The following is a 26,411-nucleotide window of genomic DNA, read 5'->3' on the forward strand; positions in this document are numbered from 1 at the left end:
CATTAAAAAGCCGCTCCACCAGACAACAACACTATCGTGCCGTGAATTCCTGCTCCCAAATTACGCCGCCCGTTAACCTCTGCTTGTAACATAAAACCATTCTACCTTCTTTATTCTTAGCTTCGTCCGCTTCTGTTCCGCGCTGCAAGCCACCAGAGCACGTGGAACGACAGGTTCCAGGTCTGTACGGCTCAAGCAATCGCTCACATTTCGACATATTGTTTGCGGCACTAGCCTGCGCTGTTGACCCTTGGGGCGAGTTCGCACCGTTACAGCCACGCGACAGTGCCTGCCGCCGGGTTATCCAATGACAGTATGCTCGGCTACCAAGCAAACGAAGTTATCTGACACTAATGATTGCTTCTTTTGCGTCCCCTCCCGTTAACGAACCTGCTCCCTAAGTACCGCATATAGTCACAGTGGGTTGGAAGGGATAGTATTGGTCAGAAGAAAAAAAAAAGAAAAATGGGCATCCGGAAAAGAATAGGAAGGCCACGATTAATCTGCACGTGGCTGTATTGGTGATTTGTCACGTGTTTTGTTGTGGTTTTTGTCCTGCTAAGATTGAAGTAATAAAACACACCTTTAGGGGGTAGTGTTCATTAACTCCAGAATGTCTTACAATCAATGTGTGTGTGTGTGTTTGTGAAAAGTTAGTACAAGTTGTACACACAACACCCAAAAATAGGAACTTCCTAATCCATAACTACCGATAATCCCTCGCTGTGACATTCCGTCGTTCCATACGACTGGCTAACACATCATCATTCATACCGCACCAGCGATGGCTTCATAACGGATGGATGGAGAGAACCACGCGCGTGGGTGACGCTATCAAGAGAAGAAGAAGAAGGAAAAAAAAACACCACCGAACGGAAATCAACAAAAGCGCTCGGTGGTGGGAAGCAAGAAACTGGGTCATTGGCGATGGCTGTGATGGTAGCCCGAAGCGAGTACACCACACGTGTCTAACCTGACGTGAAGACATTATGTAAGGTGGAAGCATTTCCCAGGGCTCTTTTTTCTGGTTTCTTGTGTGTGTGTGTGTGTGTGTGTGTGTGTGTGTATGTCTGGCATTTTTCGGTGGTATGTAGCAGGTGGCTTGTGCCGTTTGCTTCGAACAGCAAAGCGATGGCCTACATTAACAGACAGAACGCCGGTAGAGAGCACGTGCGTCGCGTTTTGATGGTTATGGGCACACATATTTGCTTTCCCCCCCAAATGTTGTTAACGACGGAAAGCACCATGTGATACGATTATTTTTGGTTGCAATATATCATTGCTCAGCTAATAATTAATTAAATCAGTTGTTATATTTGTCACTGTCAACTGCATAGATAGAAAAAAGGAAAGAAATTAACTGTGCCTAACTCGTGTGATAGCTTACATCATGAGTTGGAAGAGTGGGAAGAAAAGTTTTTACTCATACCCTCTCTCTCTCTACAAAAGATTTCATTTTAATATTTAATTTATCATTTAGCATCCACCAACAGCTGATGAATCAATACCACACATTATACATTTATTTAAATTTATCAACAACACTAACTATCTAACCGTGAACATCGTTTACGCTATACCTCTAAACACTTTTTATTGATTAAAGAATGGTGTAAAGGTCTTAGCGCTAGCGAACACACAACTCGGTCTACCTCTTTCCTTGGCCATCGGTTTCTGCTTGGCTTTCAGGCAGGGTTGCCTTTATCATAAACATGAGCGTTGTTTCCGATCCATTCACCATGCTATACGTTGTGCCTGTTCGATGGTGCAGAAGTTTCATAACGTTAGAGGTATAAATAACGAAACAAAGCTAAGCTTAGCCCGCCATGCGATATACTTACTCGGTGGAATCATCAGGAAATCGCCTCCAACAACGTTCACCTCGTACCCATTAATGATGAACTTAAGCGCGCCACTGAGTATGAGAAATTTCTGCAAAATCACAATAGAAAAATTTCATCAATTCTCTGATTCACATCTTGAATCACCCTTCCGCTCAACCTACCAGCGAACAATGCTTTGTGAATGTGGTTTTCTTTGTCACGTTGGGCAGAACCCGCAAAAAGCCGAAATTGTCCTTGTTCGAGTAGACGTAGAACGAATACTCGATGCCTTTGCACCGCTGGAACGCTAGATGCTCGAGGGACAGATGGGTGAAGCCCTGCAGTTCGACGTTCGGCAAGCCAGCCGCACGGTTCTGCCGGTTTTCCATCAGCACCATCATCCAGTCCATCACTTTGCGCTTCTCCGCCAGCATATCCGCACCGGAGAAGGAAGCGGATGAGGAGGACGACGACGCAGCAGTTGCATTCGGTGGTTCGGCAGAGGACGGAGTGCGATCGGCTTTAGATGAGGATTGTTTTGAGGGATTCGCAACTTCCGATCGTTCATTCGCTTCAGCCGTATTCGTAGCATCGTCGTTCTGTTTGAAAAGGGATAAAGAGGAAGAATGGTTTGAAATTTAGCGCTACCGGAAAAGCGTTGTCCACACCCAACATCCGCTTCACATACCGTCATCACCGCTGACGAAAGGCCCGAATCGCTAGATGTGCCCTGTTCTTGTTGATTGGACGCGGATAAAGAGTACGATTCCGAAGGCTCTTCGCGGCTCGCTGTTTTCCGTCCCTGCCTTGATCCCGACGCCACCACCGGTGCGGGTGGTATACGAAATCCGTCCGAATCAAACCTTTCCTCCTTCTGATTGACCACTTTCCGTGCCCGTCCGCGTGCTTTTTTGTCCGTTTTCTCCGACGATTTCGTTGCAAATCCGCCGTCCTTTTCGTTCGATGGTTCGTGCTTTCTTTTCGCTTCCTTTTTCGAACCGCCGCCCTTTTCCTTCCCCTTCTTGCCTTCTTTCTTGCTGGTCTGCTCGAACTGTTTAAAATATTTCAACATATCCTTCATGTTCGGCATTACGTACTGCGGTGCATCGGTCCGGGCGATATCGGGATTATTGCGCAGCACCTCATCCGCCAACCGTCGGCTTCGGTGGCTTCGCCGTGGACCTTCGCTTTCAATCTGCTGCCGTATTTCGTTCGACACGTCCTTCAAATACTTCTGCGCCATACCGGCCACCGGCTCGGTGGCGGCAGGCTCCGGTGAACTAGCTCCCGCGGGCGGCTTCTCCTTCTTCTTTCTCTTCGACGGTCCGGACGGTTTTAATTTTCTTTTCGGACTCGCCGCTCGCTCCACTTGCTGGGGTGGACTACACTTTTCCTCCTTCCGTTCCTTAGCGCTCGCTTGTTTCTCCTCCTTCGTCTGATCGCTCTTCTCGCTCCGCTCTTCGTTCTGTTTCTCTCGCACTGGGAGCTCGACGGGACTATCGTACTCTTCATCCCTTTCCGATGCAACGGGGGAGGAGCGGACAGTCGCTGTAACCTTCGGGGCCGACCGATCCGGTGACTGGGTGCACCTGGTAATGGTTACGTCCGATAAGCGTTTTACAAGAACAGCCAGTTCCTTAACCGACTGCTGCTTTCGCTTTGATTGTACCCGTTGTTCCTGGGAATCGACGAGCTCCTGCGTCAGGGGCAGCGGTACTGGTGATGGTATAGGTTGACGCTCTTCGTCCTCCGGCATCCTATCGGCAGGATCCTGCACAAACAGCTTACGCCGTTCCTTCCGCTGCTTGGCCTTTGGTCCTTCCTGGGAGCAAGTGTTTTCGACCGTTTGAAAGTAAATTTCCGTATCAGCGTCCACCTTCGATTTGGTGGCGCGCCGCTTCGGCGGATTGCAGATAGTGGTACGTCGCTCCGTCGCTGCACCGCCCCCCGGTTCCGGTTCGACCAGCTCGGAATTTACTTTGCTGTGTATCATATCGACCGCTTGTATCATGTCCAGCGGCACATGATCGTGTGGTGAGTTTACGCTGAGCAAGCGCTCGGAATGTTGGGGCACTTGCAGTGTTGTATTACCAACCGGTTGAGGCAGTGACAGTTTCGACTGCTTTGGCGACGGTACAGCCGTAATCAACACACGCAAATTGTCCTGCTTGCGTTTACGCGATGAGTCCGAATCGCTCGAGTCCGGTGACGCTTGGCTGTTGCTCGGTGCTCGGTTGTTTGGCTCCTCCTGGTCAGTAGGCATTCGACTGTCGCTCTCGTTGGCTGTGTCGTCATCGCAGAAGGCGGACGGTGGTTCCAGAATATCCATCACGACCGTGCGCGGCGTGGCCACGTTTGTGATGGCAAGCGTATCCGTGATCGTTCTGTGCGCTGTTTCGCCTTCGCCAGCCCCACCTTGCTCATGGTCTACCTCCATCGGCGATGTTGCTCCCTCGTCCCACTCGTCCATGATCATGTTGATGGTGTTTCTGTTGGTACGATTGTTGCACGCATTCGCCGGTGAGCGAGGAAGCTGTCGATCCGGCCGTGCAGAATGATCAGCAGCCGATGGCGGCCGTGTGAGCGAACGTGCTACATTCGCGGTGGATCTGGAGGGAGATGCAGGTTCCTTGCATTCTCCACCATCATCATCAAATGCGTTCGAACGACCCTGTCCGAACAATCGTCGGGAGTGTTGAGCATTTTCGGTATCTTTGTGTGCACTGGTTTCGGTGCCAGCTGACCTTTGGCGTTGGTTCTGTGTTGGTTCAGGGCCATTCGATGGTTTTCTTTTGCTTGGACTGGTAGCCTGTTGCACATGTTGCCTGTTCGATGATCTGGTAGGAGAAACGGGCATCTGCTCGTGTCTGTTCGATGACCTAGTAGGAGACACGGGTATAGTAGTTTCCAGCCTATTCGATGACCTAGTAGGAGAAACGGGCGCTGGCTCCGACCTGTTAGAAGACCTTGTAGGAGAAACGGGCGTATTCGATTCTAGTCTGTTCGATGACCTAGTAGGAGAAACAGGCGCCGACTCAAACCTATTAGACGATCTGGTAGGAGAGTTGGGCGCCAGCTCGGGTCTGTTTGAAGATCTAGTAGGAGAAACGGGCGCCGACTCTAGCCTCCTCGATGACCTGGTAGGAGAAACGGGCGCCGGCTCTTGCTCGAAATCGAACGTGAGTCGGGATCGTTGAAGTGTCACACCCCGATCCGATGTTCGCGACCTGTAAACACGTTGATTCGCCTGCTCTTCGTCACTCTCGTCCGATGTTATCTGCGAATCTTCAGGTGAGACCCGGGGCGAAATTTCACGCACTACGGTTAACTTTTCGCTAAAGCTCACACGATTCCTAGGCGAAGAGACATGGTTTCCGAGCCCGTTTTTGAGAATGCTACGGCGGGATGGCGTAGAAGCACTGTCCCGATCATCAAGCGAAGCATTCAACAGTTTAGCCAGTGGCACCGCACTGATATGTTCGCGATACGCCAACGAAAGGCCACTGAGCGGTGTGCATGGTTGGCGGGGTGATCGACGCACCGGGCTCGGAGTTTCCGGTATAACGACCAACGCATTCTGTTCCCGGGGTGGTGTGTTTTCACGACCATTTTGTTGCCCCGTCCCGTCCGGCACGTCTTGAGTGGCAGGGATCGGCGTCTGTATGGTAGCCGGTGCTACCTGGGCCCCTTGCTCTCCCCGGTAACTGTTTCGCGCCGGACGGTGAGTTGGCGTCCCCGGTACCTGTTCGTCTAGGATAGGGGAAATCGTTTCCCGGAAGTTGAGCAAATTTTGCCCCTTTCGATTGGCCTGTTCGCCCGCGATCGGGGTGCTCGACGCCAGATGGCTCGCATGCCGCAAGGCTTCAAATTTCATATCATTGCTTCGCTTGTATTGCTGTAACAAGAGTTGCTTTTGAAGGTTTGTGGCGGGTTTTAGCGAAACATACGGGCTTACGTGTACCGTGCTCTTGCGTGTGGGACTAGTTACAATCGTTGTTCGTGCGTTTCCTGCACCGGTACGCACCGGCGACAGGGCCACCGATAGCCGAGCGGGTGTGATAAACGAAGACACGCGGTTCTCGACCGACAGATCTGCCAACGGTTGAATCAGTGCACCGCTGCTGCTTGCCGGAGGAGAAGCAGGAGCAGCAGCAGGAGCTGCAGCAGTTGCAGCTGCAGCTGCTGCTTCTGGGCTGCGGGCGGTTGACAATTCCCTGCGGTTGCTGTTGCCTGCTTGCGGCACTGTAACGGGCTGCACATGATCCAACCGGAAGTGGAACGAATTATCCGACCCATCGTACAGCCGCGCTCTCGCACCGCCGCGCTTGCGCCGGAGATATTCCAAAATCTTCTGCCCGTTCGAGTCGTCCATCGCCGTCTCGCGTATCAATTCGTCAACTTCCGACAGCCGGAGATCGGGAACGCTACAAACGCAAACAAAAATGGGGATAACTGGTACCGGACTTCCTGTGCTATCGACACGAACAACTTACTTTTGCATAAAATATGCCATGGTTGCTCCCTGCTTTGATCCAGCCACAACTGGCTGGCGTTTTGTATCAACTATTATAACACTCGCACCAATCCCAAGCGCAATTTCACCGACGAGGACGCGTCTGTCCCGTGGCACACAAATATATCTGGTTTATCGTGTCTGTATGCACAATGTCCCCGCGTACACTTACAACCGCAAGCACCTAATCGTTCAGCTATAGCCATGAAAACTAGATTCCATCACGGTGCGTCCGAATGTTTGCTCACATAACACGAAAAAACACAAACTTGGCTGAATGTTGGCGTTGGCTTTGCCTTGTCTTGCGTTCGTTACAAATTGTCGTTATGAAAATGCAAACTGACAGGTCGGGTGGAAATGTGTCAAACGGCCGATGCACAGGGTGGCTGATGCACGAACATCGGGCGAACACTTTGGGATTACAATTTTTATGAAGAATACCGTTGAGGGGAGAAATATTTATGTGCTTTATTTGTTAAATTGTTCCTCACCATTAAATAAAAATAGTTATTGTGCTATCCGATCTGAAATAAGCAATTACGAATCACTTGTTAGCAGAAAACGTTGAAATATTTCAAACGTCATCATGGCGGACGGGCGAAAATATTTCAAATTTAATATTGGCCGTTTTTGTTTCTTTGCATAAAGTAGCATTATTTACCAAAGCATACATTTCTATACATAACATAAAAAATCATTTGATTTGTTTGCAAAATAAGTTGTAAATCTTACGTCGACCTTTCTCAAATGACATGGGCTCACAACAGCAAGTAAGCAATTCCGAACTCACACTCATTTGGCAATTCGATGCATTTATTTGTCTCATGCTCGGTTCAATGCTTTACGATGAATGCTAGCTACTAGAGCTTTCGCTAGCACACGATGCACAAGGAGCAAACACACCGCACAAAGGAAACACACAAATGAACAGAGGGAAAATGCAAACCCATTCCCGCCCGGTGCCTGTTGCGCAGTACCGAGGAAACGGCAAACGATTTCGATACGATTAACGTTCAATACCGACTAGTGTTCAAGTACTGGGATAACAAACAAAACGATCCTAAAGCCTACGCACAGTGCAACGATTCCGAGCAGTGATGAAAATGAAAAGACGAATAGTAGTGAAGAAAATAAAACGAAATTCCTGTCCACCTGGACACGTGACGCCATCGAACGATTTTGCATGTCGGATGAATCTGAGAAGCAATGCCTGGGAGCTTGAGTTTCAACAGGGGACAAGGAAAAAATAGAACAACATAATCTACTATCTCTCTCTCTCTCTCTCTCTCTCTCTCTCTCTCTCTCTTTCGGTCTCTCTCCCTCTCTCTTTCGCGCTCTCTCTCTCTCTCTCTCTCTCTCTCTCTCTCTCTCTCTCTCTCTCTCTTCTCTCTCGCTACATACTACCCAAGAGCACTAAAACTCGATAAATGCGCCCATCCCGTAATCATACACCCGACGACCCCCGTATGGTCCCTAACCGGTATGATGATGAAGTTGATGGCGCTTAGTTTACTTTGGTTTTGGCTACCGTCATGCGACACACGAAACCGTACAGCCTCGGGAAGTGGAAGATGGCAAAGTAGACCGCCGACAGGTAGGCAGCAATCATGAACGTCAGGAAGAGATCGAACACGGCCGGCTTCACGTTGTAGATGTTGAGCAGCGCGTCACGATCGTCGTACAGCATAAAGTCCGGTTCGCGGGCGTCCGGCTTCTCGTACGTGACCTTCACGTTGCGCAGGTACTTTTCGAACGCGTACTTCAGATCGTTGTTCTGCTGCGTCGAGCGGATGTTAAGCCAGGGTTTAATCTGCTCCCGGCTGATGGCCATCGAGCCGGTGAAGATCTCACCGGCGGCACCGTCGTCGGCCGGCACGTTGTAGATATGGCTTGCCAGCGCTTCGGCAATAATCTTCACATTACGCTCGAGCGCGTCCAGCTGCTCCTCCGCGGTGTCATCCTCGAAGATGGTGTTCCGCTGCGGGTCCTTATGGCTCTGTGGAGATGGAACAAAACCAAAGAGGAAATGAAGAAAAACCCACTTCCGATCGTAAGCACGCTTTGCGTCGGTCAACAAACCTTCACATTCGACAGGGTAAAGGCAGGCATGCGCTTCATGCTGAATCGCTCGTGCTCCCAGGCCAGCAGCGTGTCGGCCAGATTGATCTTCTTGTGCACACCCTCCACGCTCACATTGCCATAGCGCTGGGCGACGGTGCGGAGCGTTTTGTAGAAGCTGTTCATCGCTGTGCCCTCCTTCGGCGGTTTCGACACGTGCATGTAGATGTTTTCGTTCGCCAGCAGCTTGCCTATCGTGTCGAGGCACACGACAAACTCCGCATGCTGTATCTGCACATTCTCGTCCAGGTTCGAATCGAGCCACTTCTTCATGCCCTGGAAGTTGAGCAGCAGGCCCGATTCCGACACCAGAAAGATGAGCCGATACTTGGGGATGCTGGCGTGCAGCTTGCTGAACAGCTCGACCAGCGTCAGCAGTACGGCCACATCCGCATTGCTCTGCCGGGAGTTGGTCAGCCCGAACGTGTCGAGGTGTGCCGTGACAATGATCAGCGGCAGCTTGCTGTCGCCGTCGAGCGTTTTGCCCGGCTTGAGCGGGGCCAGCTCGCCCTGAATGATCGGTATCTTGGACTGCTTGTTGGCGGTATGGGACGCACCGGACACCACGATCTGGTACCCGTTGGCGGAGATGGATCCGAAGATTTCGCTAAACGCGGAATCACGCTTCTGGGCGCTCTGCTTCTGGGTGCGCACGGTCGTACGCGTTACCTCATCGATGATGCCATTCAGCTTCGGGTCGTACTTGGAGAAGTACACCGGAATGGGGACATCCTGCACCATCATCGCCTGTTCTAGCAGGTGAATGTGCTACAAGAATAAAAAGTAGAAGAAATAGGTCGTACAGGTAAATCTGCCGTAGAAGCCTTCCAAAGCTACCCCATCGTAATCGAATTAGTGCGCGCCAACTGGGAGGTGCATGCACCTTACGGCTAATTGGTTTAGGTCGTTAGCCTCAACAAGGGCCGCGCTGCTACGAAAGCTAACGGCAGCCATCCTTTACCTGCTTGTCCTCCAAGCTCAGGGCGGCCGTATCTTCCGGCAGCAGAACCACCAGCCCACCCGCCTTGGCACGGATTTCCCGGAAATGGTCGATGGTCATGTCCTGCAACCGGGTCATCACGCAATGCCGGGACGTCTGCCAGGTGTAGAGGGATTTGGCTTCCAGGTTTAAGGCGGACGCGCGGCAACCTAAAACAAAGACACGGGACCAATATCAACACCAGGCCTCACAGCATACTTTGTGCAGCACCGCGATAGTCGTTAACGTTAATCAACCACGAATTAAGGGCATGGGCCCTAACCTCAACCGCGAATGCACAACACCGGACGAAAGGGTAGCGCGACACCCTCGGCTGCTTACCGTAAGCGACACCGTGCACATCGTACTGTGACATCCGCTGAACGCCAAACTCGCTCGCGGCCAGCACCGGATTCGACGAGCAGATGATCAGTATCGGTAGCGTGATCAGCAGATAGTACGGCAGCCCGCCGCGAAACAGGTCGGCAAAATTGTCCGCTTCTTCAAACATCTTCACCGCTGCAGTGTCGTAATTCGAGCCTTCCGGGAGATTGTCACACCGCTGCCGGAGGAGGGCAGAAGGAAGAAAACTAACTGTGCTCGAGTTCGAAGGCCAGATGGCAAACGGCACGGAACGGCACAGCAGAAACCTGCGCTCGCGGTAATCGTTGGAAGCCAAATGTGGCCGGTTGTTTTCCCTTTTCAGTGAAGAAAGTGCGAAAGTAAAAACCCCGTGTGTGTCGTTGAGAAAAATTACGGGACCAATTGCCCAATACAAATGCACACCGACAGTGACAGCTGGGGGAGAAAAATGAAAACGGGGAACGAAACTGTCATCCCGCCGACAGCGGCATCTTTGACAGCGCTCGCAGGCGTTTTCAAATTTACGGTTGAGATATGAATTGCGGGAGTTGGTTTATTATTAGCTTTTAATTATAAAGCGAATGGTGCATGATTTTTTTTTGTTGAGGTATACACAAGGTTCACAAGCTAACAATCAGCTATTGACACAAGTCTGTTTTAAATAAAGATATATTAAAATAATTATAAAAGAAAGAAGACAACTTTACTAATTTTTTTTAGATGATTTAAAATTTATCCATCAACAAAAATGGTGCATACATCTATCAAAGATCTATCAAAGATTGTTTTTATTCAAATTAATCATAGCCCACGCTCACGCCCACCACTGTACCGGCAGGCCCGATTGTTTGTAATTGTGACCAGAACCGCGTATTTGCACACCACGGTTGCCTTGGTGATACCAACTAAACAAACGTTTCCATGTTTACATGCTTAATTTCCACCTGGCGAGTCCTGCCAGCGGTCCGGTACGATGCAGTCGAGCGTAACCCTTCCAGCGGGTCAATACGTGCTGTGGTCCGTGCGAGTGAATCCTTCGAACCCTCCCCGGTAGCGGCAGTGCAGGTGAAAGTGAAAGCCCTTGCGGAAACAGCGAACGTGTACCATGCCCGACAGGAGCGTTCGCTGAGCGAGTGCAAAATGGTAGTTTCTGTGCGTGAACGATTGATCATCCAGTATGTGGCAATGCTTAGGAACGTGCTGCTTTTGATAACTGTCTCGTGCAGTGACCTGGCCGTCCGGGCTAGTGCGGACTTTTACAACTCGAACGATGTGCAGCTGTACGCCACGCCCGACGACTGCCGGGCCAACGAGTACTACGATCTGTTCGCCTTCAAGTGTAGCTTGTGTGACGACGGGCTCCATCTGATTCCGGCCAAAGACAGTGAGTATGTCCCAATGGGGCGGGTTTAAACTTTTGAACCGTATAACCTCCTATCGATTTAACAAATAAACTCCATCCCATCCGCCATTCCGCAAGCTCCAAACTGTTCTACTTGTGTTAATCCTACCTACGGGTCTGCTAACGTACACCTTCCCAACTGTCCAATACATTCCAGAACTGTCCTGCACGTGCAACGACCAAGCCGTTGCAGTCCGTGACCATGACAGTGTCCTTCAGCGACCCGTTTGCCAGAACGTTAGCGACTTCTTTGCCCAGTTCCCCGCCACCGAGCGGCTCGACACGGTCAACTACTGCAAAACGATCCAGGTAGGCATCGTCAATACGACCAAATCCAGCCGGAGCGTATATCAACGGCGCCGCACCTTTCCGCCGGGCCGCGACGAGCGGGCCGTTTGCGAGTGTGACCTAAAAGCGAACGTGCTGTACATCGAGCCGGGCGATGGATGGCCGCCGGGTGATCCGCGTGGTGCTCATAACTTTTGCATACCGCTGTCACTGCTGCGGGACGTGCAGCACTATCCCCCCTTCAGCCTGAACCGATTGCTGCACCAGAACCGGCAGAACGCGAACGTGTACAGGGATGTGAAGTACCTAATAGTGTTTTGTCATGTGATGCGAAGCGTGCGACACTGCCAGCAGCTGGCGAATCTGTGCGTGCTCAGCTTCTACAGCCTGGAGCGCCAATCGCCGTGCGCCATTTTCTACACGTACCAAACGTACGACCTGGCAGCGCTCGGAGCGTCGGGTGTGCCGAATGCCGGCAGTATGCCCAGCGTGGTCAGCGCCAGTCAAAGCTATCTGGCCGGTGAGGGTGGGGCCGGTGGTGGTGGAGGAACCCTGCCTAAGCTGGGACCCGAAACGGTCCGGCCGGGGCTGTTCTATCGGCGCGGCAAGTACGTCAGCGAACTGTTGGAGAAATTTCTCGACTACAGCTACGACAGCGATGCGAACAATCGGGTAAGTTGGTTATGCCATTTGCACAGTGGTAGCGGTCACTACTTTGGTGCCACAAATTATGGTCTGCTTCCGGCATTGCGGATGGACAGAATGTCCCCTTTCCCCTTTCTCCCGTCTATTGATCGTAGTAGTTTTAATAATCCTTTTCCTCGCCCAGCAGCTTGTGTTCACTCGGTTGCGTGACATTTTCCTAACCAAGGAGCTAAGCATAAACGGTAGTGCCGACATCGCCACCGAAGAAATAGACGACATAATGTTGTTTTTTGGGGACAAACATGCTACTCATTAGCGAAAGAAAAAGAGTTTGGGGCGATAATGTATGCGCTATGATTAATTTTAACTGTAGCCGGGGCGGGTCAAACCCGGGGCACCAGAGTTTGAAGTGGGTCAAAATGAAAGAAGAGGGGGAGAACGTCGGTAAAAAAAAACCGGGTCATGCACAGTATATGTATCCGATTTTTTGTAGGGTATGTCCTGGAAATGGAGATTAACTTTACGTTCAAAAGAGGTGAAGAAACTTTGAGCTCGGCATGACCCAGTTCTTAGTGTTTCCTGTCAGTAGCCACTATTTGGCGCAATTTACTATGTAGCACAGCTGTCCCCCATTAGCAAAAGGAAAGTATAAAATTATGAAACTGTAATCGAGATATTTATCGAGATGTAATTTCACTGATAAATGGATAAACCCTACACTGGTCAAGTGCAGCGTAAGTGCCGCTGTGCGTGATGTCCCGTGTGTGCTGGGTAAATGTTTTTACCACCATCGAAGGTCACCCCCACTAACTGATCCTCTTCAATATTTAATCGACCCTATATGTCCCATTCATGAGGAAATCATGGAATGGAATGAAAAACATGCCATGCTTGTTCCACATGGCAAAAGGAGCACTAAGTCCGTGGGCTAAGCGTTGCAGCAAAAGAAGGGTACCTTCGGTTGTTTGGATGGTTCTCAGTGGTTACTAGGAGCAAATATTTGACATTGGTTACGCGTTGAATTTGCCTGCCGCGGAGGTCGTCGATGTTGCATCCACATCGACGAACGAAAGGCATGTTGGTGTTGGTTCGGGTTGTTCCGGTTATGCCAATCAAGTTGTTCTTAATATTAGCTAGCATTGTGCGAAGAGTGGAAATGGGGAGGGTAAAGTGCATTAGTCTACTTTTTTGTATTACTCAAAAAATAAGCTCGTTGACGTGGCGAGGATCAATAATAGGAAGAAAGGAACCCTTACGCCCTACCTGGAACGCCAATTCCTTAGGCATTTTATTATCTGGATCATTAAATCTCGGCTGTAACCTTTTATGCTTGCCTCTAAGTGCACCGTCTAGTACCTTTGCCTGTTACGTGTCGTTCTTCATTTTTGTTGCTGCACCCTGATATCCTTGAACACGAATATGCAAATGTCGCCACACGAACCGCACCCCCCACAAAACCATTCGCACTTGCACACACACACACACGCACGCTCATAGACCTTTTGGAGGCATTGGTTCCCTCTCGCCTAAAGTTTCCTGATTGATTACCATCGGTCGTTTCAGCTAAACAACACGCTCAATTTCACCCTGGCAGGCTACGACTTGTCTGGCCATTTGCGACAGTTTCGCGAAATGCGCTTTGCCGATCTGAACCTTTGCGAACGGTACGACGTCAGCCAGGAGCAGCGGATACGCTTCGGACAAAACTATTACCGCAAATGTGCACTCAACGTTAACCGACTTGTTGAGGACTTCCGGGCAGTCGAGTTTCTGTCGCTTTACGTGAGCTACTACGAGCAACGGGTGCGGCTGATGCGTTCGGTCCCCATACTGATCGAGAATGCGTTTACGCAGAACACTGACCCAGAACCGGATCGATGGCAACTGGTGAAACGGTTTCTGCTCGTAGACACCGTGTCTGGGCTGAATGAACTTCACAAACCGAAGCTGTATGGAGAGATTGATGTAAAGAATCAATTCTTCTTTTTACGCTACGCGAAGAAGATTGAGCTCGAGTTTAAGCTACATCCGGACCATGGCAAACACCCAAACCGCATCTCCATACCGCTGGTGCGAATGGAATATGCACTACTCAACACATCTGTGGCCCTTCCGGGTAGTACGGTTGAGTTTGAGTTTCGAGTTACGTTCACCAAGGCATACAGTTACGCTTCTTTGCTGGAGGTACCTGAAGTCGTCTCCCAATGGACTTGGAATACTTACAGTAACCTGTTGAGCGCATTTTTGTTTCCACAGATTCTGCTGCCAATATTCATACTGCTCGCGTTTTCAATGAGCGTCTTTCAATCGTATTGCTACAAACTGCGCCAAAGTAAGCAATACTACGATATGGAGATCTTTTGGAACTTCTTCGTCTATCTGGGCTCGTACCTCGGGACGGCATTCCTGATTGTGCTGGGAGTTATTGTGCTGCATGCACTTTTCACCTACAAAACGCAAAGCACGGTACATTTGCTACTTCCGCTCGAGGTTCAGAATCTGGTGGAGGTGTTCATCTACGTTGGATTTGCGTTAAAGGTGAGATAGAGATGAAGATCACTGGTGCAATACTAACGTTTCTTATCCTTCAGCTCATAAAGTTGATGCGTGTGTTTTTCTACATGGCCAACGTGGACATCTTCTTCATCGATTGGGAGAGGCCTAAGATATTCGACATCAGCACGATGGGGCAGCGGTTGCACCAGCTAGACACACCATCCATTGCATCGAGCACGAATGTGAGTTGGATGGGATCTATCCTATGCGTCTTACTATTAACCACATGACCCACACTTGCTCTTCTTTTAGACCAAACCCAGCTCGCATGATAGTGTGTCGGCGTGGCGAAACTACTTCATCGCCAACGAATGGCAGGAGCTGGCAACCAAGCGCAAGATATCCATGTTTGCCCATATCGTCCTGCTGGCGCTTGCATTTGTGATATTAGGCTTCGAAAATTGGGCTTCCAATGCGTTCGATTTGCATCTGCATCGAAAGAGCGAACATCTAGGCGAGCGGGACAAAATGCTCCTGATCGCGGTTGGCATACTAATCTACACGGCCGTGTACGTTGCCCAACGGTTGTACAATTTTCTAATACACGATCGTTTCATCGAAAATGCCATCCAACAGTTTATCGATGTGGCGTCGATTGCAAACATTTCCGTGTTCATACTGAGCATGGAATCGTATGGATACTACATCCACGGCCGATCCCCACACGGGTTCTCCGATACCGACATGTGCTCGATGATAATGCAGTTCAAGCGCGAGGAAGACAATCTGTGCGGCAATCGTGGCCTCCTGCCCGGATCCGAACAACAGACGTACTCCATTCTGGTGCCAAAGAATCTGCGCCTGTTTTACGACAAGCTGATTACGCCGTTACGAAACTCGTCCTCGCTCGGGCCGCATCAGCATCTGAATCGGCCGCAGCTGATCGGGAGCGCCAAGATGAGCGCTAGTGAAGTGTTTACCAGCCCGGGTGGGGGTCGGCTCGAGTACAACTTTGAGCGGACCATACTGACGTACTACAATGTGAATCGCTTCTTTGCCGCATTTGTCGATCATGTATGTAAATGCAAAGAATACGCAAGAACTGGTTCTTATTGACATGTTGGTGTTTGTTTTCCAGGCTCTCAAGGATCTTGACTATATTATCCAAGAGCGCACGATTCTGGAGAATATCTTAAATTGCGAATTCCAGAACTACATTACAGAAAGTAAGTTAAAAGAGTCACCATTCGGAAATAGCACAACTCAATTTCCTTTTTCTATCGTTCGCCAACAGACAAAGGTGTTTTCTACATCGACAACGGACACTCATTCGACCAAATTCTGTTCAACGGCAATGAGAGCATTTTCTTCCAGGTTGAGTTGTTGCTGTTTTGTTGTGTCGTGCTGCTGACTGGGAACTATTTGCTGGGCATCGTGGTGATCGGGATCGTTTACAAGTGTTTCGAGGTGGTTATGAACTATGTGCTTAAGAATAATCTAGCCAAGAAAACGCTGATCGATAAACGCTTTTTGATATAAAATAGGGCACATTGAAGTTTCTTAGCAGAACAATAATAAAGATATGCATTAGTGATTTTACAAAATGAAATATATTCTAGTAATTTTCCCGTTTGTTTGCACCATGGTTTAAAAAAAACGGCTAATTTGAATTACAATCATTCAAATCGACTGACTGGTTGTATTTTTGACGTGCAGATGGCGCTGTGCGCTTAAATGTCATCCACTGCTGCCTGCTGTCAAGTCGTCAATGGCAGGGATTTGTTATGATAGCTGGCGTACATTTTGCGGCATCGTTGGTTTGCGGCAATTTTTGCTAAAATTAAAAGCCCCGAAAAATGTCTTCTCAAATTCAATCCGTTCATACACCATCGGTATCGTTGAGTAAATACAGGGACCAACATTTCAAGGTAAGACTCGCTCGCGGCAAGGAACCGTCGCACGTGCTTACACAGTCGCTTGAACAATCTCACTTGCAATTGGTGCAATTGTTTATCGTTTCCTTTACCGCGCTTTTAGGGCTCCCGGCATGAACAGGAAAAGCTGCTGCGCGTTTCCTCCACCCTGTACGTGGGCAATCTTTCGTTCTACACCACGGAGGAGCAGATCCACGAGCTGTTTTCGCGCTGCGGTGATGTGCGGCGCATCATTATGGGGCTGGACAAATTCAAGAAGACACCGTGCGGCTTCTGCTTCGTCGAGTATTATTCACGGCTAGACGCGGAAAGTGCGATGCGATACATCAACGGTACGCGGTTGGACGATCGAATCGTGCGCGTCGATTGGGACGCCGGTTTCATCGAGGGCCGACAGTACGGACGGGGCAAGACGGGTGGCCAGGTGCGTGACGAGTACCGGCAGGATCATGACCTGGGCCGGGGCGGTTACGGCAAGATGGTCCAGATGGGACAGCTGGGTGCACCGTCCATGCGCGAGTAGAGCACGTGTCAATCGGCCAACGGTACAGCCGGTGCTAGGACGATAAGGTTGTATTGTAAATTTCTCATAAGCGTACTATATTTAAGTAAACGAAATCATTTTCTACAACCGGAGCTGGCAGTGTGTGCTTTACAGTTCTGTCTTGGCGGGTGACAGTGATGGTCCTTTTTTCGGTTTCGATTTGCTTTTTTTCTTCGGCTTGGCCGGTTCCGTCTGTTGTGCTCCCTCCCGGTACGGGTTCACGTACTCTGGCGTTCGCTGGTCCTCGTTAATTTCTTGATTGAGCAGCCCGAGCAGTTCGATGGATTTCTCGTCCAATATTTTCACGAACGTTTTCGTGTAGTTCAGCGCATCCGTCATGAGGGTGCGCCATTCGGAAACGCCCTTCAGTATGCGATAGGACATGTCCGGGAAGTGTAATACCATCTCGCCGAACAGGCAGGTGTTTTCGAGAAACTGTGCCAGCGCATTGATCAGTTCCTGAAGTTTGGGAAATTCCGATTCGGCAGTAATTTGGTTGCCCCTCAGTTTGCCTCCTTCCTCGCGGATTATCTGAAATGCGGTGTGGGTAAAGCGGTTAGCATGAGCATGAGCATGAGCTGAATACACGTACCCGTAGGATTTCATCGATTCCTAGCTTCATGAGTTTGTAGCGTTTGCTGTAATCTTCGATTGATTGTAGATGGTTCACCAGTAGCTTATGTTCCTCCCGCTTCCGTACGAATATGTTCGCGTCTGCAATGAAGCTAGTTAAGGAAAAAAAAACTCCAATTGTTCGCACAACGATAAGCCAAATTAGATAGATAACCGCCGTGGCCGGAAAAAAAGCACTGACGTGTCCTTTTCGTGTAACGAAGAAACGTACACTGCTTTCAGCCAACAATCATCTCATTGAAAAGGATACAAACTTTCTCGTTGATTATTTTACCCAGATCGAGCTCCGGTACTTTCTCAACGTCTTTCGCAAGCACCGGTTGTGGAAAAGTGTTTTTCTCCAGTCCGGAAAACTCGGCAAAGGTTGAGGTTAGGAAGAGTATGAATAAACAATCCACCGAGGAGTACGTTTTCCGAGACATTCTGTGAAAGTAATTGGACGATGTTTGGCTTCACTTTTTAAACCCTAACGATGGTGATGATACGATAATTTAGGAGTTTTTTTTCTTTGCTGCTGCTGCACTGTTTATGATCGTGCCGTGGACCGTGTTGCTTTCAAACTGCTTTTGAGGTAAACAAAGCACAAAGGGGGACTTGCACGGACAAGGTAAAGGACATCGTTGTAAATAAACACGTTGCAATTATTTTTTAAGTATTGATGTAGGGGTGGAATTTGAATGCACCCCGAATCATTGGATTATGCGTAAATTAAACACATATTTTTTGATAATCTTCATGATGTTTATTTGCCAGTTTTGTTGAATTCTATTTTTCCAATTGGATTTTTGTATGACAGCGCCATCTAGTGCGAAACAAATGAGTTATAGCACACGTGGGACGCGCAATATGGTCCATGCGGATGTATCGGATGGCCAGAAAAAGTGTTTAAATATTCATGTTTTATGCTGCGATCAACAATAACTGTTCCCATCTGATCCATGTCGCCAGGAAAGATTATACTGTTGTGTGGCAAAATAAATACAAACTAGTTTGTGTAAGGCTTGTTCAATTCGTTACCCAAAGAAGAGGATCAACAAATCGTAATGTAACAAAAATCATCAAAAATTTCGCATCACTACAACCAATAAACCCATAAAGCACACACTTTCAGTGAGCTTTATTTTTTACAAAACCCAAAACTCAAACATCACTGATCTACCCCAAGCGTCGATCGTGCATGCATGATCGGTACGCTGTCGTCAAATTGTTTGATTAGGATCTCCCGTAAAGATCCCGTCCGACAACGGGACCCAGCCCTTTTTCCCTTTTGCTGGACCCAACGTGTATGTGTGTGTGTGTGTGTGTGTGTGTGTGTGTGTGTTCATCGATTGACCAAAAGGCGTTACATTCAAATGCGAACGGTGAAGGTGTGAAAGGTGGCAGCCAATGATTAATGACACCGCGTGATAATTAATGATGTGATTTTATTGGGAGCTCTTTTCCAATTGCGCCGGGTTTGGGATGGGTGGGTGGTATTTACTTGAAGGAACCGAGCACGGCTGGAGGGAGCATTTAAAGGGAGGAAAGGAAAAATGCTTCAAACCCTGGTAGATTTGATGTTCAAGCTCTGTTCTCCTTACGCTTTCGATCCATCGATAACGATCGACGGGCACAGGGCAATAGGTGTCGTCTCTATTGTTCACCAGCAAACGGTACGGACAACGGGCGAACGCAAACGCAAATAAAGGTGTGAAAGACTTTCGTTTTTTTCCATATTGTTTCATGTTTACATATTGTTTTGTTTATTTCTTGCTCTAGCCTTTCCACGTTCACTTTCCCACACAGTTCCTCGAATCAAACGAAGGTTGTATATAAATATTACATATGTGTTTTTTTTGTTTTATTATTTTCTTGTCCTTTTTTTTGTTTTGTTTGCTGTTTTCCTCTGTTGTCTGTTGCTTTAATGTTCATATTTGTTTTAAAAGTATCTTTACTTTTCTTCTTATTAACTTCTTATTTCCCATTTCCCCCTTTCATCCTGCCTACATATTTACCCCTTATGCATTTTCCGTTTCTTGCTTAACTTGCGTAACTTTCGTTTAACTAGTTTTTTGTCCATCATCATCTTTTGTTCGCTTTTTCGCGCGAGCGATCGATACAATTGCTTCATTCTTCGTTACGGGCTTGTTTTTTTGTTGTGTTTCGTAATTGGTGTAACATATAATTTAAACAAAAAACATTTAAACCATATTACTATCGATTGCCCATTTTGATTGGCTTTGCTTTTACACTCCTAATGGAGTTTTGAAACACACACACACACATACAAACAAGGGGTTCTCTCATAGGCCGGCTCGTGGCCGTCCCTGCAAGAAGATCAATAACGTTACTAATATTATTATGGACGCTCCATCGTGGGTAGAGGTTCTGGATGAGCTGGCCGGGGGGATTTTTGTCATGTTTGTTCACTACAAGTTACCAGTTTAAAAAAAAAACAACCAAACGATCAACGCACAATTAAATTAACTAAACTATTTTGATTCTGCTATCTGTTCACGCTCTTACTATACTACTTTTAGCGTAGTACCTACACCCACTCTTAGACCCCCCCTTCGCCTCTTCTCCCCTTGCTTAACACTACAGATGTGTCCCTCTTTCCCCGTGCCGGGGCTCCCTCTGCAGATCTTCGCTCGCGGAAGAACGTTTCTGTATTTGTAGTTGATTACACATATATGTACATTGACCGGTTCGGGTTTTTTGCATTATTACCACAAAGATAGTGGTGGTGATGATGATGATAATAATGATGATGATGATAATGATAATGGTGGTGTTGGTGAACCTAAAACATAGTTTGTGTATGCTACATTCTAAACCAAACCGTTGCCGAATTCTCAACAGCACAGAACAAAACGGCAAAGCCTACCTAGGCCAGCAGCATAAAGAGCAAGCCCTAACTCTTCACTCTTCAAATCGCAACATTGTGACAGGGGGGGGGGGGGATTGGAAATTGATTGGATGGGGGGTTTCTTGTTGCAGTCCAAGCTAACAGAACGAATGTGTTCTCTACAGACACACACACACACATTCACACACATACATACACACGCACTCTATGTACAGCGTGGCACTAAAGCACTAAACTGAACAGGACTCGAGCACAGACACTAAGAGAGGACAGTTGTGGAACTACTTCCATTAAAAAAGGGGTTGTGGGGGAACCATTATGGACGGTCAACAGTTTTGTTGTTGTGATTTGTAACATCACGCACAGCTAGCTTGGGACTTTATTGGGAGGGACCTCTTAGCTTCTCGAGGGACCTCTTAGGATCGCTATTAGTGATTCTTTTTTTTTTGTTTGCTCTTGTTGGAGAAAAGAGAATGAGCGACTGAACTGTGGCTCTATCCGAATTCTTTGCCCTGCTGTTAAAATTCCATTTGCGTAGAGTTTTGCGGTGTTTGCAGAAATGCCACAGTTTATTCACGTTTAATTCTATATTGCAATATCAGTTTGTTTTTTTGTTTAAATCAGCGCGCACCATTAGCTCTGTCCCTTCTTTGTTAATTACACTCACACACACAGTACGATACATGTATATAGACTATAGATAATTCGATAAGTTTGTTTGCTTTCCAAAAAAACCTTAACCGAACAACCGACGCGAGCCTACGAACTCCTGAACTCTGCGCCCTGTCACTCCGCTTCTGAGTGCTGGGCGTGTGGCCACCGCGGGCACTACACAACATTGCACAAGGGTGTGTTTTTTTTTTAAGTTTGGACGAAACATAATTTAGCGTGTACAAGCGAGCGAGCTCAAGATTTCTAAAACTAAAACGAACAAACTAGCTCGAAATGAAGACTGCTCGCTATAAAAAAAAATAGGATTTTAACCGAACGACACCTTGCGTGCGTTTACCTTGGCTAACATTCTCTTGGAGAATACCGAGTACCGTGACGCCGAGGGAGAGTGTCCGAGTTCGTTCACATCGTTGCTTACGTCGCCTCCTCGTCCACGACGGACACGTTCGTGTCGTCCTGGTGCCGAAGCTGCTGCCCACTGCTACTGTCCGAATCTCCGGCCTGGTGATCCATATCCTCGATCAGCTGCAGACTGGCGGGCAGATGGTGGTTGACTCCCAGCCCGAGCATCATTTTGCGCGTATCGCCGACCGGCGCAGCATGATCGACGGCAGCCAGTGCTGCCAGCGTGCTGTCGAAGCTGCCGCTCACGTGGCCGCCCCCATCCTGGCTGGCGTCGATCGTCGCACCCTCGCTGTCCGGTGCTCCCGCACCTTCACCGTTCGATCCGGGGGCGGCGAGTGTGTCACCGGCGCTTGCAACACTGCGCGAGCTAGTAGCGCTGGCAGCACTGCCTGTGTGGCTGCCGCTACTACTATTGCTACTGCTGCTGCTGCTGCTGCTACTGCTGCTGGTGGTGGTGGTGTTGCTGGCGGCTACAGTGGCCCCGATCGTACCGCCGCTGACAAAGTTGAGCGTGTTCTGGAACTGGGTGAACTGGCTGGTGCTGGCCATCAGCGAGGACAGTGCGGCAGCGGCCATATCCGAGCAGCAGCTGCTGTAGTACGAGCTGGACGAAGGGGATAGTGCCTGGGAGTTAGCGAGACCGAGGGCTTGCTGCTGCTGCTGCTGTAGCTGGTGATCGTGCTGTTCGTGTAGCTGCTGCTGAGCCTGCAGATGGTGGGTAAGTTGCTGCTGATGGTGCTGCTGCTGTAGTTGCTGCTGCTGCTGGTGTGAGTGGGCTTGCTGGTGCTGCAGCTCTTCCAGATGGTGCTGCTGTTGTTGCTGCTGCTGCTGTTGCTGCTGCTGTTGCTGTTGCTGTTGCTGCTGCTGATGTTGAAGGGTGGCGGCCGCCGCTACCGCGGTAGTGGACGCGCCTCCCATCATCAGTGAAGATCATGTCGTTGTCAGTTGGCGCCACACGGCCGTGTGTCACATCGAGGGAAGGTAGGGCCAGGAGAAACTACTGCCCGACAGCAGCATGTCACGGATGAGCGTTTCTATAGGCGTTTTGCCTACCAGTCGGACGAAGAACAGTTGCTCTATAACCTGGTAAGGGCGAGAGTAGATCGGTTACGGATCGGTGTAAGCAACGGAGCGACTGCTACAATCATTTGGCGCAAAGAGCGAATGAGCCGTACCTGGGAGGAGACCGTTCGGAGGGAGGGAAGACGTAACAGTAGCTTGCCAAACCGGGTCGGTTGGTTGGGATACTGGGACCGGCAATACTCCTCCAGCGCGCACTGGGACTTTTCCTGCAGCGACTCGATGTGTGCCACGTCCGACAGCCCACAAGCATCTGGAAGTAGGAGCAGGCGGAAGAAAGCAAAACACAATTAGTTCTAAATTCAATGAAATTAAAAGAAAAAGCTACAAGGGTACGCTTCAAGTAGGAGGGAGCCAAGGAGTTGAAGGGATTTGGGGCAGGTTAATGTAGACTAAATGAATTTGTTTAAATAATAATAATAAAAAAACTCATATCCACCTTTTTTTACACCCTGAGTTAACAGTGTTTGTTAGAAGGAAAGCAAAGTGTTCATTAATCGTGCAAATCGTGGTGCTTGTGCGCGTTTTTGGCATGTCTGGACGTTGAAGGATGTGTGTGTGTGTTTGGGTGTGTTTGTTAAAGCTTTGGTTAATACTGGTGAAGTGAACTTAAACCATTTTAAATGGGGGAAAAAAAGAAGAAACTTAAAACATAGATTAGTGATAAGAAAGCATAAAGAAACTGAAGCCACGAAGCGTAAGAACAAAACGAACAAAAGTGTGTGTTGAAACTAGCTGGAAAAAAGAATAAAGGTGAAACTGATTAATGTGTGAAATGAGGAGAGTAACAAGAAAATAAAGAAACACAAAACAGATAGAAATGAAGAATGAAATGTACTGCGATAGAGATAGGTACTACCCCGTAAGTGCAGCCATCAAGTGTAGTCGCACACACTACCGTTGGTGCCATTAGCAGAGGCATAAATTACTTCCGACTACCGAGACTACTGAAGCACGAAGACTACTGAAAAACGCTACGCACATTGGAACATGACTTCAACGACACACACGCACACACACGCGTACACACTCGCGTAGAAGATGCTTCACTGGCGAAAATCCACCCGAGACAACGTCAGTGCCATCTTGTAATCTTGCCACATACCGGCAAGAGCACCAGGGAGCACCATAAAGATCCATAAATCACGGTACCGTTGACGCGTCATCATAGCTGTTGCATTCTTGCCGCGCGTCTGGAGGAATTGCCGACCATGGGAAGAAATTCCACTTTGGTGGAACGATGGGGACCAACGAAACACATTTTTCCCCCGAGCGAAGTTACGTTTTAATTGTGCTTTATATTGTCTGCTTTATGTCCTACCGATGTCTTGTGCCAAAAAGAAAACACATACCCCAATCTGCCAACTATTTGCTCCTTGTGCTTCCACCATATCACACCGAATCTCGGACTTCTCCCTGGCACCGGGAGTGGGCCCAGGCCACCAGCCCGGTCAATTGAACCGAGCTGCCTCGCTAATGCTCCGGAGGCATAAATACTAATAAAAAAAACCCCCCGGGTACGGATTCCCCGGAATGCGTTCGGTGGTCGCGTGCGCCCCGTCCCCCAAACGCTGCGCCGCTGCGTGACACCGCGCGACGGCTCCGGCTAATCAAGTAGCGCATAGGGTAATTAAAATTTATTCATCGCTGCGCACACGCACGCAAGGGGGACGTGTTCCGCCCGCGGTTGAAGTTTCGAACGAGTGGTGGGTGCCCGCTGACACCACCGCTACACCGCCGCTCGAGAAGGGTGTCCCGGCACTTGACTCCGTCGTTTCGTTGCTAATGGGTTAACCAATAGAGAGACTGCAGTCGCTCAAAAAGCTGCTGCTCCGATAACATCTGTTTGTCGTGGAGGGCTTTTTTTTTCTATTCCGCTGTTGTTTTGTTTCTCGTTTCTCGTTCGCTCATGTCAAGCATCGTGCCATCGAGGACGCGATGGTAACGACGTTGATGATGAGACTGATGATGAGATTGCGATGATGAGACTGCGATGATGTGTGTGAGTTGAGAACGGAAAGCATAACGGCTGGAGTTAGCGCTTACCGTTGCTGAAGGAATTTGCCTTTCGCTCACCTGTCTTGTGGTGACAGCTATGGAATGAACCGTAGAATGTCACTGTTTAATTGGATTTGATTGTATAGGGGGGGGGGGGGGGTTCACTCATGGTTTGACAAATTTTACCAGTAACGCTGGCACTGATTACTCAAAGTGTGTAACACATATGCGTTCGATCATCACCTTCCCAAAGGGTCACCGGGATACCGCTCTCTGGATGGAAAAGGTTAAGTAAGCGGTTGGGTTTGAAAAGTGTCAGATTTTGTTGCTCCTTGTCCCGTTTTGTCCTGCTGCGTAACAAAACGAGCGGCAGTATCAAATGCGCAAGCTACCGGTTACGCAACCCGGGTGGGGGGTCTGGCATGGAAGCTAGAACGATCGACGCACGATCGACACGGATGCAGGGTGGGTGTGATGAAATTCAATTAAACTGCCTTCAATTTGAAGAAGGCCTAGAATGCGACAGTATCACACACACACACCCACACACACATGTATGTATAGCGGCGGGTGCCATCCCGCGCCACCGTTCGTAGGAAAGTGCTCGATGGCGATGATCTACGCTCTATTTCGCTACGGCAATGAGCAAGGGAGTGCCAACGCGGGCGACCAAATTAAAGACAATAATCTTTATTTTCCATCATGCTCGAGGAGCTCTGCCGCCAGGAAGGGGGTATTGTTCTTATAGTGGCTTGTGCGTTTGGGTTTTGCAGCAACCGTCTTTGGGTTGGGATGCAGCGGCAACCCTCTCTGTGCTTGTGACCAAGCTTGACATTCTTCACTCCATTCGGACCAATTAGCGCAAATTGCTACTGATTACGAACACTTTATGTAGGTCGATTGACAACCGAACGGCCGGCAGCAGCATCATCATCATCATCGCCGGAAGGGTGTAGCAGCAGATGCTTATGTTGCTACCGATGTCCAACCAGTGTCCAACTCGGCGGAATGAGTGGAATTGATTTTTTCCAAGTGCATTTTCCCGACCTAGCTTTTGCGCGCTGGGCGAGATTGTAATTTAAAACGAAAGGTAGTTTGTGTATGAACAATCTTATCTTATAGAGATAGAGCTTACGACGAACCAAGATGCCCGAAACTGGAAAACTATCGTCTTACTGCCCCTTAAAAACCCCCCATTCCCCGAACGGGACGAACAAACTGCCGAAGAAAACCGCCTTTCGCCTTTGTCCAGCCAACATCTTAATGATGTGTTGTAACTCGATACCGTGCCAGACCGTGGTTCCCAACTCCCGCACCGGCCACAGACGTTCTTCGTCCTTTTGTGCGCCATTTTTAATGAGCAGCATTTCTGTTAGCAAAAACCGGGCGCATTTGCTTGCGGAAAGTATTAAAAAAGTTGCACCACAATGCACGCACGCACGCACGCAAAAAAACTGCTGAGCAAATGCAAATTTTCGTACAAAATTATCTTTTTTGTGTGTGTGTGCAATGTCGCTTAAGGCGCAGTACCGTTGGTGGGCGACCGTTCGGTAGCAAGACATCAAAGAGATTTCATGCCGTCGGATTAGACGATCCATTAGCTGTGTGCGGGCCGGGAAAATAATCCTATGATGATGAATTTTCACTCCTCAGCCTCACACCCCAAATGG

General features: G+C 48.8%; 7 protein-coding genes across 11 annotated transcripts; 2 read left to right on the plus strand and 5 right to left on the minus strand.

The window, feature by feature from the left end:
• Positions 1-1,332: 1,332 nt before the first annotated feature.
• Positions 1,333-6,654, minus strand: LOC121601852 (serine/arginine repetitive matrix protein 2-like). Of its 4 annotated transcripts, none has more exons than XM_041930655.1 (6): positions 6,317-6,654; positions 4,778-6,247; positions 2,512-4,702; positions 2,006-2,422; positions 1,842-1,932; positions 1,333-1,755 (listed from the first exon to the last, which is right to left on the minus strand). In XM_041930655.1, exons 1-6 carry the CDS (start codon positions 6,334-6,336, stop codon positions 1,649-1,651), a joined length of 4,296 nt encoding a protein of 1,431 aa, XP_041786589.1. In that variant the 5' UTR covers positions 6,337-6,654; the 3' UTR covers positions 1,333-1,648. The 4 variants fall into 4 exon arrangements, with proteins under 4 accessions (XP_041786589.1, XP_041786588.1, XP_041786587.1 ...); XM_041930654.1 differs by having other exon boundaries at positions 1,334-1,755; positions 2,512-5,718; positions 5,785-6,247; XM_041930653.1 differs by having other exon boundaries at positions 1,334-1,755; positions 2,512-5,718; positions 5,779-6,247.
• A 995-nt stretch (positions 6,655-7,649) lies between these two features.
• On the minus strand, positions 7,650-10,225 carry LOC121601851 (nicalin-1-like). Its single transcript, XM_041930651.1, has 4 exons — positions 9,776-10,225; positions 9,416-9,603; positions 8,416-9,222; positions 7,650-8,332 (listed from the first exon to the last, which is right to left on the minus strand). Exons 1-4 carry the CDS (start codon positions 9,942-9,944, stop codon positions 7,841-7,843), a joined length of 1,656 nt encoding a protein of 551 aa, XP_041786585.1. The 5' UTR covers positions 9,945-10,225; the 3' UTR covers positions 7,650-7,840.
• A 397-nt stretch (positions 10,226-10,622) lies between these two features.
• Positions 10,623-16,230, plus strand: LOC121601855 (meckelin-like). The gene is made up of 8 exons (XM_041930657.1): positions 10,623-11,180; positions 11,356-12,158; positions 13,695-14,315; positions 14,388-14,669; positions 14,723-14,869; positions 14,940-15,701; positions 15,766-15,853; positions 15,922-16,230. The coding sequence occupies exons 1-8, from the start codon at positions 10,718-10,720 to the stop codon at positions 16,164-16,166; spliced, it is 3,411 nt and encodes a 1,136-aa protein (XP_041786591.1). The 5' UTR covers positions 10,623-10,717; the 3' UTR covers positions 16,167-16,230.
• Positions 16,231-16,398: 168 nt separating this feature from the next.
• Positions 16,399-17,197, plus strand: LOC121601857 (nuclear cap-binding protein subunit 2). Its single transcript, XM_041930661.1, has 2 exons — positions 16,399-16,555; positions 16,665-17,197. The coding sequence occupies exons 1-2, from the start codon at positions 16,484-16,486 to the stop codon at positions 17,082-17,084; spliced, it is 492 nt and encodes a 163-aa protein (XP_041786595.1). The 5' UTR covers positions 16,399-16,483; the 3' UTR covers positions 17,085-17,197.
• LOC121601856 (coiled-coil domain-containing protein 134-like) lies at positions 17,125-18,321 on the minus strand. 2 transcript variants are annotated; one of them, XM_041930659.1, is made up of 3 exons: positions 17,989-18,321; positions 17,698-17,819; positions 17,125-17,636 (listed from the first exon to the last, which is right to left on the minus strand). In XM_041930659.1, the coding sequence occupies exons 1-3, from the start codon at positions 18,158-18,160 to the stop codon at positions 17,214-17,216; spliced, it is 717 nt and encodes a 238-aa protein (XP_041786593.1). In that variant the 5' UTR covers positions 18,161-18,321; the 3' UTR covers positions 17,125-17,213. The 2 variants fall into 2 exon arrangements, with proteins under 2 accessions (XP_041786593.1, XP_041786594.1); XM_041930660.1 differs by having other exon boundaries at positions 17,698-17,830; positions 17,993-18,046.
• A 1,821-nt stretch (positions 18,322-20,142) lies between these two features.
• On the minus strand, positions 20,143-22,584 carry LOC121601854 (transcription factor btd-like). Its single transcript, XM_041930656.1, has one exon. The coding sequence runs from the start codon at positions 22,582-22,584 to the stop codon at positions 21,673-21,675; it is 912 nt and encodes a 303-aa protein (XP_041786590.1). The 3' UTR covers positions 20,143-21,672.
• Positions 22,585-22,629: 45 nt separating this feature from the next.
• Positions 22,630-22,996, minus strand: LOC121601858 (steroid receptor seven-up, isoforms B/C-like; the record flags this gene model as incomplete). Its single annotated transcript, XM_041930662.1, has 2 exons — positions 22,630-22,746; positions 22,839-22,996. Coding segments are annotated over 2 exons (275 nt in total), but the record flags the coding sequence as incomplete, so codon positions are not given.
• Between the last annotated feature and the right edge of the window lie 3,415 nt (positions 22,997-26,411).

The sequence above is a fragment of the Anopheles merus genome, unplaced genomic scaffold (genome assembly GCF_017562075.2).
Source record: "Anopheles merus strain MAF unplaced genomic scaffold, AmerM5.1 LNR4000205, whole genome shotgun sequence".
Lineage (NCBI taxonomy): Eukaryota > Metazoa > Arthropoda > Insecta > Diptera > Culicidae > Anopheles > Anopheles merus.

Coding starts and splice junctions, on each gene's coding strand:
- LOC121601852 (XM_041930652.1), bottom strand. CDS start 6,336: ATGGCATATTTTATGCAAAA. Junction 1,933..2,005: donor TCACAAAGCATTGTTCGCTG/GTAGGTTGAGCG, acceptor GTGATTTTGCAG/AAATTTCTCATACTCAGTGG. Junction 1,756..1,841: donor TTTCCTGATGATTCCACCGA/GTAAGTATATCG, acceptor ACCATCGAACAG/GCACAACGTATAGCATGGTG.
- LOC121601851 (XM_041930651.1), bottom strand. CDS start 9,944: ATGTTTGAAGAAGCGGACAATTTTGCCGACCTGTTTCGCGGCGGGCTG. Junction 9,604..9,775: donor TGTGCACGGTGTCGCTTACG/GTAAGCAGCCGA, acceptor TCTTTGTTTTAG/GTTGCCGCGCGTCCGCCTTA. Junction 9,223..9,415: donor TGAGCTTGGAGGACAAGCAG/GTAAAGGATGGC, acceptor TTATTCTTGTAG/CACATTCACCTGCTAGAACA.
- LOC121601855 (XM_041930657.1), top strand. CDS start 10,718: ATGTTTACATGCTTAATTTCCACCTGGCGAGTCCTGCCAGCGGTCCGG. Junction 11,181..11,355: donor TCTGATTCCGGCCAAAGACA/GTGAGTATGTCC, acceptor AATACATTCCAG/AACTGTCCTGCACGTGCAAC. Junction 14,670..14,722: donor ACGTTGGATTTGCGTTAAAG/GTGAGATAGAGA, acceptor CTTATCCTTCAG/CTCATAAAGTTGATGCGTGT.
- LOC121601857 (XM_041930661.1), top strand. CDS start 16,484: ATGTCTTCTCAAATTCAATCCGTTCATACACCATCGGTATCGTTGAGT. Junction 16,556..16,664: donor ACAGGGACCAACATTTCAAG/GTAAGACTCGCT, acceptor CCGCGCTTTTAG/GGCTCCCGGCATGAACAGGA.
- LOC121601856 (XM_041930659.1), bottom strand. CDS start 18,160: ATGTCTCGGAAAACGTACTCCTCGGTGGATTGTTTATTCATACTCTTC. Junction 17,820..17,988: donor AATAATCAACGAGAAAGTTT/GTATCCTTTTCA, acceptor GCTTCATTGCAG/ACGCGAACATATTCGTACGG. Junction 17,637..17,697: donor GAATCGATGAAATCCTACGG/GTACGTGTATTC, acceptor ACCGCATTTCAG/ATAATCCGCGAGGAAGGAGG.
- LOC121601854 (XM_041930656.1), bottom strand. CDS start 22,584: ATGATGGGAGGCGCGTCCACTACCGCGGTAGCGGCGGCCGCCACCCTT.